The 16,338-nt window shown below is 43.4% G+C and overlaps 1 protein-coding gene across 5 annotated transcripts; it reads left to right on the top strand.

The window, feature by feature from the left end:
- The first annotated feature begins 101 nt into the window (after positions 1 to 101).
- Positions 102 to 16,303, top strand: LOC111965752 (palmitoyltransferase ZDHHC5-B-like). 5 transcript variants are annotated; one of them, XM_023990024.2, is given in 12 exon segments: positions 102 to 343; positions 6,806 to 8,238; positions 9,147 to 9,268; positions 9,344 to 9,501; positions 9,708 to 9,880; positions 9,969 to 10,071; positions 10,172 to 10,263; positions 10,475 to 10,607; positions 10,693 to 10,801; positions 10,893 to 10,999; positions 12,543 to 13,492; positions 13,977 to 16,303. In XM_023990024.2, coding segments are annotated over 11 exon segments (2,202 nt in total). In that variant the 5' UTR covers positions 102 to 343; positions 6,806 to 8,089; the 3' UTR covers positions 14,083 to 16,303.
- Positions 16,304 to 16,338: the final 35 nt, after the last annotated feature.

Raw genomic sequence — 16,338 nt, 5'->3', positions numbered from 1 at the left:
ATACAGCCTGGTACTCAGACATACTATTGTAGATGTGCCTCTGTTGCAAAGCTGTAACCTGCTTCAGATAACGGGACCACTATCCCGAGCGACCTCTGGCATGTTGAAAGCTTTCAAAATATGTCTGTAATCCCCGCCCAAGGCCACACCGACTCCACAGATAGAACAAGGAGCGCAGACTCACCGGGAATGACGCTAATCTCAATCACTGATTGGWCAAATGTCCCAAATTAATGGAGCGAGGGCAGTTCCGGGATTCCAACATTGGCCTAGCATACTAGCAATTAGCCTCGGGACCGAAACGCACCCTTAAGTACTTGAAAACATCAGCCCTGGACGTCAGGTATGGCTTGTTTGGTGAACTGCTTTGTCCAATAATATCTAAGTAGCTCATTTAACTGACAGTTTATAGTTGTACTGTCTCAAGCGGTGATCAAACAAACTTACCCTGCCTTGGCTAACGTTAGCTAGCTAACGTTAGTCCATTGGATTTTTTGCAGTTTCACAACGGCTCTCAATGRGTTGTATTAGCCTCTTGTCATTTTGTCACATTTGCAGGTTAGGACAAGTACAATATCTTGATAGCCTAGGTAGCTAGTTACCTAGCATACCCGGCCSAGTCCAACGTTAGCTAGCTGTGTTTAACATTGATGGAACATGTAATCGAACAGATTTAATAGAAGAGAGGTACTGTCTGTCAGACTCGACGTCACTCACAGTCCGTATGTTTGGAAATTTGATTAGGGTCAGGTGTACGGCAATGCTGAAAAATATGGTTTACTAGRTAACGTGACAATGGCATGACACTGACTGGAGTAGAGGCAGGGTACTGTGAACGGGGAGATTTCAGGATTAACAGGCAATGAAGTAGGGGAGATTTACTGTGTGTGTGTTGCATAAAGATTATTAGTCGTCTGCTAATTGAGTTCATCAACCTCGTTCATCAACCTCCAGCAGCCTTTCTTTCACAGATACAGTCTGTGTAGAGAAGGCTAGGGCTGTTCTGGTGCTAATATGGGCGCTGTTCACTTAGAAATACAAAATRTGTATATATATTCAATGTCAGGTGTTGTTGATTGTATCGGTATGTACCTTTGCACCTCTGTCATAGGGGGTGTAGAGTTTTTCGCTAACTAGCTGGGTTGTTGAAGATTGTGATGCTCAGGTTCCATTATATAGTCCAGCGAATAAGAACAAAATATACTCAATCGTGCATTTTATGATACAATTAGCGAACTTGTTACACAAATACCTTAAGGAAAACTTTAAAGATTGGAGGCAGTCTGGGAAGCCTATCATTCAACCAGGGGGACCATTTTAATAAAATGTCTGCTGTCATTTGGATTTTCTGTTAGAATAAAATAGGGTGAAATCATTACAAGCAATATCAACATGACATTAATGTTATCTACCTACTAAATAAACCACACAGATCATATAGACAATACTTATGATGATAAGGGCTCCTGATTGGCGCAGTGGTCTAAGACACTGCACCTCAGTGCAAGAGGGGTCACTGCAGTACCTGGTTCGAATCTAGGCTGCATCACATCTGGCCGTGATTGGGAGTCCAATCACGGGCAGTGACTACGTGAAAAAAATAATGGTTGACTTTGATTTCACACACAGCTAGAGCATGTCAAAAMAAGTACTTTTGGCTATAGTGCCATCACAGATTTTGTCCATTACCTCCCTGATAGCCATTTCTATTATGGCTGCCAACCAGCTGTATGTGGCCATATTGGACTAGATTCACTTGGCCATATCTCCATAATTAATTGGTGCATACAGCCTCGTTGCAAACCAGGGAAGTTTCATTGAGCTAAAGAGGAGTCAGAACCCTGTGTAAATCAGTGATGCCTCGRAACACATCAAGCCAATCAAATGTATTTTATTTGTCACATGCTTCGTAAACAGGTGTAGACTAACAGTGAAATGTTTACTTACMGGTCCTTTTCCAACAATGCAGAGTTAAAGATATAATAGAAAGTGACACGAGGAATAAATCACCTTTGGCAGCGATTACAGCCTTGTACCGAAGCCACTCCTGCGTTGTCTTGGCTGTGTGCTTAGGATTGTAGTCCTGTTGGAAGGTGAACATTTMCCTCCAGTCTGAGGTTCTGGGCACTCTGGAGCAGGTTTTCATCGAGGATCTCTCTGTACTTTGCTCTGTTCATCTTTCCCTCGATCCTGACTAGTCTCCCAGTCCCTGCCGCTGAAATGCATCCACACAGCATGATGCTGCCACCACCATGCTTCACCGTAGGGATGGTGCCAGGCTTCCTCCAGACGTGACGCTTGACATTCAGGGCAAAGAGTTCAATCTTGGTTTCATCAGGCTAGAGAATCTTGTTTCTCATGGTCTGAGAGTCTTTTAGGTGCCTTTTGGCAACTTCAAGCGGGCTGTCATGTGCCTTTTAGTGAGGAGTGGCTTCCGTCTGGCCACTCTACCGTAAAGGCCTGACTGGTGGAGTGCGGCAGAGATGGTTGTCCTTCTGGAAGGTTCTCCCATCTCCAGAGGAACTCTGGAGCTCTGTCAGTGACCATCGGGTTCTTGGTCACCTCCCTGACCAAGGCCCTTCTCCCCCGATTGCTCAGTTTGGCCGGCTCTAGGAAGAGTCTTGATGGTTCAAAACTTCTTCCATTTAAGAATGACGGCGGCCACTTTGTTCTTGGGGACCTTTAATGCTGCAGACTTTTTTTTTTGTACCCTTCCCCAGATTTGTGCAGCCTCACAATCTTGTCTCGGAGCTCTATGGACAATTCCTTCGACCTTATGGCTTGGTTTGCTCTGACATGCACTGTCAACTGTGGGACCTTATCTAGACAAGTGTGTGCCTTTCCAAATCATGTCCAATCAATTGATTTTACCACAGGTGGACTCCAACCAAGTTGTAGAAACAGCTCAAGGATGATCAATGGGAACAGGATGCACCTGAGCTCAATTTCAAGTCTCATAGCAAAGGGTCTGAATACTTATGGTATTTCTGGTTTTTATTTTTAATACATTTGCAAAAAATTATAAACCTGTTTTCTTTTCGTTATTATGGGGTATTGTGTGTAGATTAAGGATTTTTTATTTATTTAATCKATTTTAGAATAAGACTGTAATGTAACAAAGTGAAGGTGCACTGTATGTACTTATAGGTAGGGTAGGGGTAAACTCACTAGGCAACAGGATAGATGGACAGTAGCAGCAGTGTAATGTGGTCAGTGAGTTTGTGTGGCATCAGTATGCATGTGTGTTCGTGTATGTGTGTGTTCAGCAGAGAGACGTGTAACCTATTTTAACAAAATGCTTTTTAGACCTTTCAGCCTTCACACATATTAAAAGTCTAAATAACTTATCACGGCAACTGGTTTGATACATTCACCTCTGAAGGTACGTTCAGTAATCTTGCTCTAATTTGTCATCCTGAGGGTCCCAGAGWTAAAATGTAGCATAGTTTTGTTTGATAAAATCTATTTTTATATTCAAATGTAGGAACTGGGTTCTACAGTTTGAACCCCTGCTGTCTCTTGCCCCTGCTGTCTCTTGCTCCACACCCACCCCGCCCGGCCATCTAGACGTGTGAAAGTTAGTGTATAAGCTAATGATCCAWCATATATGACATTCCTGGGAGTGTTAGCCTACATTTTGTATTACCATATACTTTTTGTGTGTCCTATATAGTTATTTACTTAAATGTATCAATTGACCAATTCGGCACATTTGTGCAGACTCGATACAAAATACTGTGCAGTATTGCAATGCTTCACTGGATCAATATGAAACTTTGCACATACACAGCTGCTGTCTAGTGGCCAAAATCTAAATTGCYCTTAAACTGCAATATTATATTTTGGCCTTTCTCTTGCATTTCAAAGATGAAACATCTATCAGAGCTAATGTGTTATATTCTCCTACATTAATTTCACATTTCCACAAACTTCGAAGTGTTCCCTTTCAAATGGTATCAAGAATATGCATATCCTTGCTTCAGGTCCTGAGCTACAGGCAGTTCGATTTGGGTACGTCATTTTAGGCAGAAATTGCAACAAAAAAAAGGGTTCGATCCTTAAGTGACACATGTATGCATTGCATGCATGTGACCAATAGTGCCTGACCTATAGCATATCATAATCACATCAATAAATTGGTTATAACAAACTCTGAACACGTGACAGCAAAATGGATGCAGAGAACGTGACCAATAAACCCGAAACGGGGGAATGTTTACTAGCTCAGGAGTTAAAGGGGAAGTCGGATGTTTGGAATAAATTTGACTAGTTATGGAAYATATTGGAGATAAAGAAAAAGGAGCAAGTGTTGTGTGCCATGATTACAAAGTCATTTTTCTGACTGTTTGGAATAATGTAAACATCACTAAATAAATTATAAGCCTACCAGAGAGTCTTATGTACTTTTGTAAAGCCTTTATTACAGCAAAGACTAAACAGTCACATTCATTTGTGAATGCAATTTCCGAAATGGAACAGTTTATTTATTGTTTACGCTAATTATTCAAGGGTCGCTTTATTTTTTAACAAATGCTTGATTGCATTTCAAATGATGAATGACTCAAATGCTTTGTGATGACATGTACGGATGAATGATTGATTGATACAGTAGCCTATATAAGTATTGAAGTAAAGAGTGTAAACAACACTAAATTAATTATAAGTAAAAACAACATGTGGTGGCTAATTTCTGTATTATCAAATGAGGAGAGACAAACCTATCACACAAGTCAAATTTATACTTAAACTGAATCTTTATTAGTGAGAACTTTGCAATAGCGATGGCTGGTCGACAAATCACACTAAGATGATTAGTTGAGAGCCCCGAGACAAAAGTACAAAGGTCTTTTTATAGCCAAGATACACCCCTTTCAACCTACATGATGGGTCACAAGGTTAAGATTTGTATGAGAGATACCTGTAATACATAGCAGACAGTATCTGCTGTGTCAACAGTTTTCATTGTATAGAGACCAGTGTCTGGCCCTCCGACTCCAAACTGGAACCATCTCTCCCTGGTACGGTATAGAACAGAAACATTAACTCATGCTCTGGAATGCTCTTTAGGTTTTATCACCCAAAAGACATCGTAATACTGACAGGATATTTATCTCCCAGAGGCCCATCRTRAGTAGAACACACACACAATAGTTAACAAAATACTCTATTCTGTTGCATAAAACAACCATTTGATGCAATAAAAGTATTATAACATAATCTTGCAATTTTGCGCTCACAAACAACAAAAGTGTAAAGCCTTTACAGCATAGAAAAGATGGAAAAACAGCCGAATTTGTATAATTGTTTWTCCGACATGTGGTTGTTGACGTTTAGTGCTGATGCTTAGTGTTTTATAAAGCCAGGATTTATAAACAGTTAGGCTATTGATTATAGACCTAATTAAGTTGGGGTTTCCTCTCTCTTCACTTTTCTTAGACAATTAAGGCAAGTGCTGTTTTCTCTTCTCCTAACTCAGCTGCTGCCTCCGCCGCATTGTTCTCAACACCAATATGCTGGTTAACTTTGCTATTATGCACATAGCAACATGAACTAGGCGCCAATTCAACAGCGCAGTGATTCGTTCAGAACGACCGCTATCCAATGCGGGAGAAGGCGCATTTGTTATAAAATATTTTTATTKGTGTTMCACCATTGTTTTACGTAATATAACCATATACAATTTCAGTAGCACATGTCTTAGTGATGGACTGTGCCATCCCCACGGCCTCCACAATGGATCAGTCCACTCAGACAGGCGCCAATCAGACTGGTGTCTTGTACACCATGAAATTCAAAAATAAATTTTTGCTACTGCTTGACTCGAGATCTCGGTCGACCAACAGCCTATCGACCAAACAATCAACTAGTTGACTAAATGGGGTCTGAATGGCAGCCATTTTATTAAAATGGCCATCCTGGTTGACTGACAGGCTCCCCAGACTGCCTCCAATCTTCAATGTTCCTTAAGCTATCTACTATAGTATTAGTTTACAGAGTTTGATAATTTTATCATAAAATGCACCTATAAGCTAGCCAGTTTGTAGTCCTAAAAAAACGGAAATGAAACCTCATGGGTGTGTTTGTTTTGTTCTATGAGATAATATCAGACAGTTAACATGACATGTATGAATTATGAAGCSTTTATGTGCTTATGCATCAACATTCGCAAAAAGTGATGTTAGCTGATGAAGATTCTCATAGAACAAACTCCTACGCCTGTGTTTTGTAGGCTTTGGCCAACAAGCAATGGCGCAGTTAGCCTCCGTTAGGGCCTACAAAAACACGCCATTACTATTGCTCTCTATTATTACCTAAGATTTGTTTTCAGTTTTCTAATGGAACAGGACTTTTCCCTCAGGTGTTACATGAGATCTGTGTGGATAGGAGGGCTCTGTTATGAATACCATTMTGTGTGTGTGAGAGAGAGAAAGAGTGTGAGGGAAAGGTTGTGTTTGTGTGTAAGGAAGAAAGACACTTTTAGACACYCCTTTTTCCTGGTTAGTCAGTGTTGTAAAATGAAAATGGAGTAGAGTTGACAAAATGGTCAGGTTTCAACACACAACCTGCCACTCCCTAGACATACACAATTCTGCTCTGGCTTGCAACAACTAGCTACAGTATGTAAAGAACATGTTATTGTCATACCTTGCACCACTACTATGTTTTTCATGGCTGCATTTGTGTTAGTGATGGTGTGGGGTTTGTGTGTGTGTAATTACTACTGGTTGAAGTTTGAGGTGTTGGTTAATGTTATTGATGTAATCTAGTAGTTGTGTAACATGCTCTCCATTTCATTCTGTTTCAGGGGGTGCCCTCTGATTGCCCTCTTAGACAACGACAGTGTGTGACAGAACACTTGAGTGTGTGCAAAGAAATAAAGAGGGAGAGAAAGAAGAGGACCTGCAGTTGTCTGAGTGGCTTATTCTTCTTTCTGCGTGGCTCCATTTCAAAGGGATCATGGGAAAAGAGGCATGTTTACGGCGAAACCATGGCGACACAGATTTAGGCTCTGTTTGGGATGAATTGATTTTACCTGCACTGTCACAAAGACTGACACAAACGGCTAGATAAACAGCTGATTGGTCCAGTTGACCCAACACGACTGATCTCATCYTTCTTTCATATTGACGGAGTACTGAAATAGTGGATACAACATTTTAAATAGCTTTTGTGTACAAGTTTTAATGTTTGAAAAAYCTGCAAGTGGACTTGGATTTTTGCTGGGCAGCTTTAAGACTGGCTTAAAGTTGAGATTTTTGTTTGTCTCAACCGCTGCTGCCTCCGCAGGATATAGAGCCTTGAACTCTCCCCTTTGCAAGCATTCTGTCACACTTTTCTKTATCTCACAAACACACATTTCAGTGCCTAGATACACCTTTTCTAAGACCAGAGTTCAGTCGATGGTCACTGCTCTGCTAGAGAACCCTGTTCTGCTGTTTCATAGGATGTCCTGTTACTACCTCCTAATTTCTGCCCCACATTTACCTTACAAGAATTTGTAAATGAACAACTGTTAACACTCAAGCACTGAGTAATAGCAAGTTAGTGTTRGATGCCTGTGCAGGGTTGGTTTGTTGTCTCACCAGGTCAGAAAGTGGTTGTTCAAGCAGGTCGTTGTGTGTGTCCTTGTGGGTCTTTGTTGCACTACACAGGAGACATTTTGTTGACGTATTTATATTGTTGAACCAAATAAGGTTACATGAAGCCATATAGAAATATTTCTAAAAGTCGCAATTATTTTTGTATCATAATGTAAAGTTTTTAAGATGTGTAAAAGTTATATAGTCTAATATATACCTGCAAAGTTCTACACACACGTAAACAAAGGTGTAGACTTTACTATAAAATCATTATTTTAGTTTTTAAGTGGTTTTATTGGCTGAAGTGCAAATATCTGGCTAGCTTTCTSTAAGATGTTTCTCCCAAACGGCTGCTTTGTGTAATATTACAAGTGCTGGTCCCTAAGATCCTRCCCTTCTACCATCATGCTCCCTTATCCCATARGGACACTGAGGTGTTCCCTCTGACCCTTACACCAACCTTCTCTTTAGATATACCCCTTCTACCTCTCTCTTTCTCWCTCCCTCTGATGCCGGGGTTTAGTAGTGGGGGGCTAGGGGGAGAAGTGGGTGGCCCCGCCTCTTCTTCTCCCCGCCGGTTCCACCCCAGTCGCTATGTACCCGTCTCTGCGGCAACCACCTTCCTGGTCGCCTCCACCACACTCTTCTTCTGCTTCACGTGAGTAAGACGAACACACACACACACACACACACACACACATTAGATTCCATGTTATAGCTCTGTATCTCTCCCCCCCCCCNATATTTCCCTTACAAGAGAGTTTGTAAATAGTAGTGATAGATGTAGTTTTTGATCCCTGGTGGAGGGTTATGGTTGGTTTGTGGTCTCACCAGGTCAGGAAGTATTTGTAAAAGCAGTTAATTGTGTGTGCCCTTGTGGGTCTTTGTTGCAGTAGACAGGAAAGATTTGGTTGATTTATGTATATTGTTGCACCAAATAAGGTTACATGAAAGCCATACAGAAATATTTATAAAAGTTGCAATTCTTTTTGTATAATGTATAGTTTTGTTTTCAAAATATATAAAATGTATAGCTAGCTGTAGATATACCTGCAAAAATCTACACATATGCAAACAAAGGTGCAGACTTTACTATAAAATAAGTATTTTAGTTTAAGATGTTTTAGTGGCTGAAGTGCAAATATCTGGCTACCTTAAGATGTTTCACCCAAATGGCTGCTTTCTGTAATAATACTATTTCTGCTACCTAAGACCCTTCCCATCTACCATCATGCCCCCTTATCCCATACGGACACTGAGGTCTTCCCTCTGACCTTTCCAACATCCTTCTCTTTAGATATACTTCTTCTACCTCGCTCCCTCCTCCTCTCTCCCTCCCTCTGATGCCGGGGTTCAGTAGTGGGGGACTAGGTGAGGAGGTGGGTGGCCCCGCCTTCTCTCCTCCCTGCCCGTTCCGACCCAGTCGCTACGTTCCCGTCTCCGCGGCAACCATTTTCCTGGTCGGCTCCACCACGCTCTTCTTCTGCTTCACGTGAGTGACACACACACACACACACACATTGAATCCCATATAAAATATCGCTCACCTCATCCCTCTCCCTCCAGGTGTCCGTGGTTGTCAGAGCATGTCTCCTCCGTTGTTCCCATCTATAACGCTGTGGTCTTCCTCTTCACCCTCGCCAACTTCTGCATGGCTACCTTTATGGACCCAGGGGTCTTTCCCAGAGGTAAGGAGAGTGTTAAAGATAAATGACTTAGGTGTGAAGAAAGTGTTTCAGTGTGTACGGTGTGTGTGTTCACAGCGGAAGAGGATGAGGATAAAGAGGATGATTTCCGCGCTCCGCTCTATAAGACAGTGGATATCAAGGGCATTCAGGTCCGGATGAAGTGGTGTTCCAGCTGCCGCTTCTACAGACCGCCCCGCTGTTCACACTGCTCTGTGTGTGACAACTGTGTGGAGGTAAACACACACACACAGACCTGTACTTCTACAGTATGCCACCTAGCTCACACTACAGGTGGTATAACGGGTGACAACTGTGTTATAACACGTTGTCCGTGGCAACAATAGAAATATCAGAGAAACATCAGTTATTTGATCATTTAAAAAAATAAAATCTCTATTGACTCTTTTGTGACCGTTTTGACCTGTGTGTGACTTGGCAGGACTTTGACCACCACTGCCCGTGGGTCAACAACTGTATTGGGCGCAGGAACTARCGTCACTTCTTCCTGTTCCTGTTGTCCCTGACGATCCACATCATGGGTGTGTTCGGCTTCGGCCTGCTCTACGTCCTCCACCACCAGCACCAGCTGGACAGGGTTCACTCCGCTGTCACGTATCCTTGTACACACACACACACACACACACACACACACGCGCTAGTTGTTGCGCTGGTGTTGGTGTCCTTGACTGTGTGTTCCCAGTATGGCTACAATGTGTGTTGCTGGCCTCTTCTTCATCCCAGTAGCAGGTCTTACTGGTTTCCACATGGTACTGGTAGCTCGGGGTAGGACCACTAACGAGCAGGTACGTCTGTCTATCTGGGTGTGGGTCTTGGTGTGTTTTCCTTTGAGAGGGCTGACATGATCTAAAAATAGACCTTCTCTCTCGTGCGCTCTCTCTCTAGGTCACAGGGAAGTTTAGGGGCGGCGTTAACCCTTTCACCAATGGCTGTCTGAGGAACATCTCACATGTGCTCTGTAGCGCTCAGGCTCCCAGGTTAGCGACCGTCTCTCCTTCATGCCTCCTCTTTTCCTCTGCTGTTGCAGCTTATGGTTGAACAAGACCCTCAGGGGTAAGGAACTCAGTATAGCCTCAGTGTTGTGGTTAACTAAATATCTATATAATAATATTTCTACTGTGTAATGTAGTATTAAGTTGGTGTATGTTTCAGGGAAGTCATTGATGTGTGTTTTGCTGTCTCTGTCAGGTATGTGGGGCGGTGGCGGGGCAAACAGACAGCGGAGGTGCAGCCTCCCTTCCTCCGCCCTCCTCTCTCCGAGGCCCAGCTAGAAGCCAAAGTCCTGGACAACGGCATCCAGAACGACTGCCACAGCACCAGGGTACACACACACACACACACATAAAATAAACTCTTAGTCGTCTCTCGTGTGTATGAACAGTCTTGTCCCTTCCTGTCCCTGTCAGTCTAAGAGCAGTTTAGAGCAGATGGAGAACCAGTCAGCTGATGCAGAGCCTCCACCTCCTCCCAAACCGGAGCTCCGCTACCCTGGTCTGCCCCGCGCTGACACCGAGGGTGAGCAGTGAACACACACAAGCACTCCCGTATCCCACCCAGGCGGCGCTGTGTAGTTTTTAAACGCTTCCCCCCCCCCCCCRCCKATCAGAGAGCAGCTTGCTGTCTGACGGTCCGCCCACTCCATCTATGTACAAGTACCGGCCGGCCTATAGCAGCCCACAGATGAACCACACAGCTCTGACACACCCAAACAAGGTACGCACGCATGCACACACACACATACACATGCATACATTTCCCTCCGTATTAGGGCTGTGACGATACCACTATCACAATATATTTTCCATGGCAAAAATTWAAACACGAAGCAGACAACTCTTTGGTCCTTTAAAAACCTGCTGGATGTAAAATATTMTGTGCTATAGTTTGGAAAATAAATACATGTGACTCTGGTTTACAACATAATGATGTTTGTTTCCAACATTAGGGCTGTTTTCCTAAAGAAGTTAKATCCGTTTTGTTTCTTTGCCACGATACTAACGAGTATTGCGATCCTGGCACTACTCTGTATGTATTTGGACGCGGAAACTAAAACSTTTAGTTTGGCTCTATACTCCAGCATTTTGGGATTTGCGATAAATATGTTTAATATGAAGCGGCAGTACAAAATGTCACCTTTTTTTATTTGAGGGTATTTTCATACATAACTGTTTTACCGTTTAGAAATGAAAGCACTTTATTGCCAATTCACTTGCTATTATGCAAAACATAATCTGAAACACAACCAAAACAAGCTGTAAATGCATCCAACAAGTTTGTAGCGTCACACGCTTGAAGTCATAGTGTCCAAGGAATATGGGACCAAATATACTTTAGACTACTTTAATACACTATAAGTGAGTTTTGTCCAACTACTTATGACGTCTTAAAATGATATGAAGTACATTAATTTCTAAATGGTAAAAAAGATATGTATGAAAATACCCTCAAATAAAAGTTCTGTACTGTCGCCTCATATGAACCATTTGTTCTCAAATCCAAAATGCTGGAGTATAGAGCCAAATGTAAAAAACCCTGTCCAAATGTATATGGAGAGGAGTGTATACATACTCACGCGTTTCTTACGCAGTCCAGACCTTTAACATTTGAGATGACAGACATCGTGAGATCCATTCCCTGAGATGACATAGCTCTACTCCTTTAGTTTATAATCTCCTCCTAAACACAGGGTCAAATCAGTTGATAGATCAGCTATAGAAGGCTGGGTGGCATTAAGCCTAGGGCATCCAGGTGGGACTAGCAGAGACCCCTCTCTGAGGTCCTAGCCTTTCTTCTTTCCTTTGTGTTTAACTCCATCCCCCTCTTTTTTTGTTTTTACTCTGAATTGATCACTCAGTGGCCATCAGTTGATCAGTAAGTCTCAGTTAGTGCCGTGTGTGTGTGTCCATTTATGTCTGTAAAAAGGTGTATGCTTGTGACTTCCCCCCCCCGACTCTGCATTTACATGAATGCCTGTATTTTTWAAGATTTCTATGTTTCTGTTCTTGTGGCGCTAATGTTATTTTGCAAGGTGAGTGGTCTTGGTAATGTGATGCCCCAGTAGACCTTCATCCTCCCCTGCTGGCTCTCTGTAGAAACTGTGATCTGTACAAATTTCTATGTTGTCTTCTGTTGAGGAATGTCTCCTCAAAGTAATCCCTTTGTAACATACMTTCCCATCCTCCTTCATTTTACCTTCACTATCTCTTACTGCTCTTCTCTCCTATCATTACCTTCACCTCCACCTCTCTCTTTCCAGATGATTCGTGGGGACAGTCTGGACTCTCCCTCKATCCTCCAGTCGAGTTGCCAGCACAGCTATCGGTCTGAGCCCAGCACCCTTGATGGGGGGTCGTTAATAGGTGTGAGGGTGCATAGGGGGGGAAGGGAAAGGGGCGAGGGCCCCGGGGGAACCAGTGGGACGGGTGGTGGCGTCTCGGGGGGCATCTCCGGGTACTCCCTAGGGGGGCGGTCGTACACTTCCTACCCCTCATCTCTTGTCTTGTCCACCGGTGGCTCCCTCTCCTCCAGCATGCGCTCTGCCCACACGCACCACAATACTCTGGGCACGCTCCAATCAGAGGGCACCACCGACACCAGCTACAAGAGCCTGGCCAATCAGACACCTCGGAATGGCAGCCTGTCCTACGACAGCCTGCTGACGCCGTCCGAGAGCCCAGAGTTTGAATCYGCTGCTCATGAGCTGTCCCCCCAGAAGCCCCACACCCCCGCAGCGTTTCCCCCGGCGACGACCTTCTCCTTGCCGGCCCCCGGGGTCGGGGATGCGCCCCTGCAGGGGTACACCTCGCCCTTCCTCTCTGCACAGATGGCCCAGCAGAGAGAGGGCCAGCTGCTCCAGGGCTCTGCCTCTTTCTCCTCCCCCCACAGGGCGTACCTTCGCGCCATCAGCCCGCCCCTGCCGACTCCTCCCCCACACGCTGCCCACCCCGAGACACCGCACCTCCTCCACCAGGACACCAGACACCCACACCTCCGTGCCTCRTCCTCTCGCCCCCTTCCTCCCGTCTCTGAACAGCCCTCCCCGTCCTCACCCCGTGCCTGTTCCCCTGTGTCCCCCCCGCCCCGAGGCCCCTCCCTGGGGCAGTCTCTCTACTACACCCGAGAGGCAGGGCTCCAGCACAAGGCTCGGCCAATGGGAGGAGGTGGTTTGTCGGGAGGGGGCGGAATCAGAGGGATCCAGGCTCCACAGTGAGTAGAGATCTGAGCCGCAAGCCTGGTACTCTTCGTACTCCTCCTCTTCCTCCCTGATTGATCTATGTGAACCCTCCTCTTCCTCCCTGATCTGTGTGAGTCTTTTCCTCCTCTTGATATCAGTAAGTGTTTCTGCTGGAGTGTGTTTTTAATGTGTATAAGAACTATGCTCGGGTGTAACTGTAGTGGGATGTATATCTGTGTTTGAATTGTCTACTTCATATAGAGGCAAGTATGTGTGAAACTGAAGTGATTGTGTTTGTTAGCATGACCAGTTTAGCATGCTACTGTTTTCTCACTCCTGTCTGTTCTGTGCCCTTTTCCTCCGCCCCAATGAGCCTTCTACTCTTGTAACCTTATCATAAGTCTTGTTATTACAGTCTATTTTTGAATCAGATCTACTCACCTCTTCTCTCTCACTCCCTCTGTCACTCCATCTGCATCCTTACCCCCCCCCTTTTCCCGCCGACTATCCAATCAGATCCACCTCTCGCCCAGGCTTGGCCAATCACAGTACATCTAAACCAGGGGGCGGGGTGAAAAAGGTGACTGGCGTCGGAGGGACAACCTATGAGATATCGGTTTGAGTGACAGACGTCCGCCCCGGCCATGATAGAAAGAAGATTGTTCCACTGGACAGATTCAAATTTTCTTACTTTGAGGGACTTCAAGATGGATGTTCACTAAAATGCACCCACACAATGGTCAATATGGAGTCGGATAGTGGAATAGAAGTGTGTTGGCTCACTGGTATTTCAATGACCTTCCTATCCTTATAGTGCCACTGGCCATCTTTATCTGCCAATCTTTCATATTGGATAGAATGGCGACTGAAGTGGAACTCAATGTTGATCAGTGTTGGAATGGGACAACCTTACCTCGGCCTCTCTGTGAACCATAGACTGTATAACATGAATGCTATTATGACTGCTGGGTACTAAACTCTCTCTATAACACTTGTATAAAAATATGATTTGTTTTGGTACATTAACACATGGAGAATTTATGCGATAAAATATAATCCTGGAGGAAGTAAGGCTTTTTAACCAATCAGCATGGAGCCTGAGAGGGAGCATATGGACTGGTGACCAATTGTGGCACTCTGTGGTTCAAGACTTCCTGCTCCATCATATGGATGGATCCCCACTCCACAGTAGTCATTAATTAGTTAGTCTGCAGTGATTATTCAAAGACTGTGCAGAGATGATGCCTCAACCACTATAATTTCATTTTAGTTTTCTAAATAAAGCTTTGGTTTTTTAATTGTTTTATATAAATGTCAAAAATAATCTTTAAGAATTATTGGGTCAGATGATGAAGATATATTTTATTTTGCTTCGTGACAAACTATAAATGTGAGTTAGACTGGTCGCTTGTTTTGATTGATGGCTGCTTCAACCTGTCATAGATCTCGATGGAATATTCATCCAAAGTGATGATCCTCTCTGACGGACAGCTGAAGTGACATCACTGAGGATGTTGAAAGCCACAAAGAAAATGTAAATTCTGAATCATAAATACAGCACAAGCCTCTTTGTGGAATGTACACTCAATGTTTTTTTATTGATACATTATTCAAATTCTCTGTTTGTAGCTTTAAATGATTGTCCTTTTGATGTTCGCTATGTTTTCTGTCAATCGAATGCTAGAAAAACCTTATAAAGATGTCTAGCCAAATGGGTTTAGGGTGGGAGGGGCTTATTTATTTGAACACACAGGGATACCTTTGCGCTCTTAACACAATTCCAAACCGATCTCTACGTCCTGGAGTTGGATTAAYTTGCCCCTACACAATGGGGCTTTTTGACCCTAATGGTTAAGGTTAGGACTAGGGGATGTTAAGATTATCCTAAATCTGTTCCCAGAAGGGTAATTTATAACCCAGAGACCACATCCCTGTCATAGTGCCTTGTCCTTAGATTCTAATGTACTTGGACAATTCCAAGAAATCAAATTCTGGGGGGTGGTTWATTTTCTAAGATAATATGGTATAAATATAGATATTCTGTAGTAATGTCTGATTGTTAATAGAAATATGTATGATGTGTCTTGGGGGGATTGGTTTGAAATTGAGGACTGTTTTGATTGTTTTTRTGCCTTGAGACCATTTGTAGTAAAACTAAGCATTTTGTTTTTTACAGTATTTCTTATGGCTACAGCCAGATAAGAATGTTATATTTTAGTTTGTTTTGTAGATATTCTGGCCTCTTGATTTCTTTATTTTGAATCTCTTTATGGTACAATTAACATTTTGGCCACAAATAGGTTTAGGAAGGCATGGTCAGAAACACAGAGGTGTGTCAGGAGTGTGTGGGTGAGAGGTGGTGTTATGTTTAAGCCAAAGCTATGAGAGTTGGAATGTCAAAGCTAGCTGAATGTAGCACATGTTATGTTCTGAAGCACACAAAGTAGACTATCCCACCAACCAATCAAACATCAGCATGGCCAGTCAGAGTGTGTGTGTGTCCCCCTCGCCATGTTTAGATGTGTGTGTGTGTGTGTGTGTGTGAGAGAGAATATCCTTGCCAAATGCACACCTGGTTGATATGTATGATGACAATAGTTAAGCATCATAATGGCACAAAAAGTCAGACATACAGGACTGGAGAAAGTCTGACTGTTACTTTGGTGGTGAATAAGTGAATATACATGAGTAAATTAGAATACTATTGTTGTAAGTTGTGCTGAATGGAAAGAGTGTCACAAATTACTTCAACGATGAATATGAAAAAGACAGTTCCAAAATGGCCTTATGAAGAGGTTTTTAAAGATGTCTTCTCAGATTAAAAGGTTGCCATGATGGAAAAACGTGTCTGTCTTCAATCAGCTGAGAGTATGGCAGG

Source organism: Salvelinus sp. IW2-2015, linkage group LG6.2, assembly GCF_002910315.2.
Source record: "Salvelinus sp. IW2-2015 linkage group LG6.2, ASM291031v2, whole genome shotgun sequence".
NCBI lineage: Eukaryota > Metazoa > Chordata > Actinopteri > Salmoniformes > Salmonidae > Salvelinus > Salvelinus sp. IW2-2015.
The sequence above is the reverse complement of the archived record's forward strand: the minus strand, read 5'-3'. Positions and strand labels throughout refer to the sequence as shown.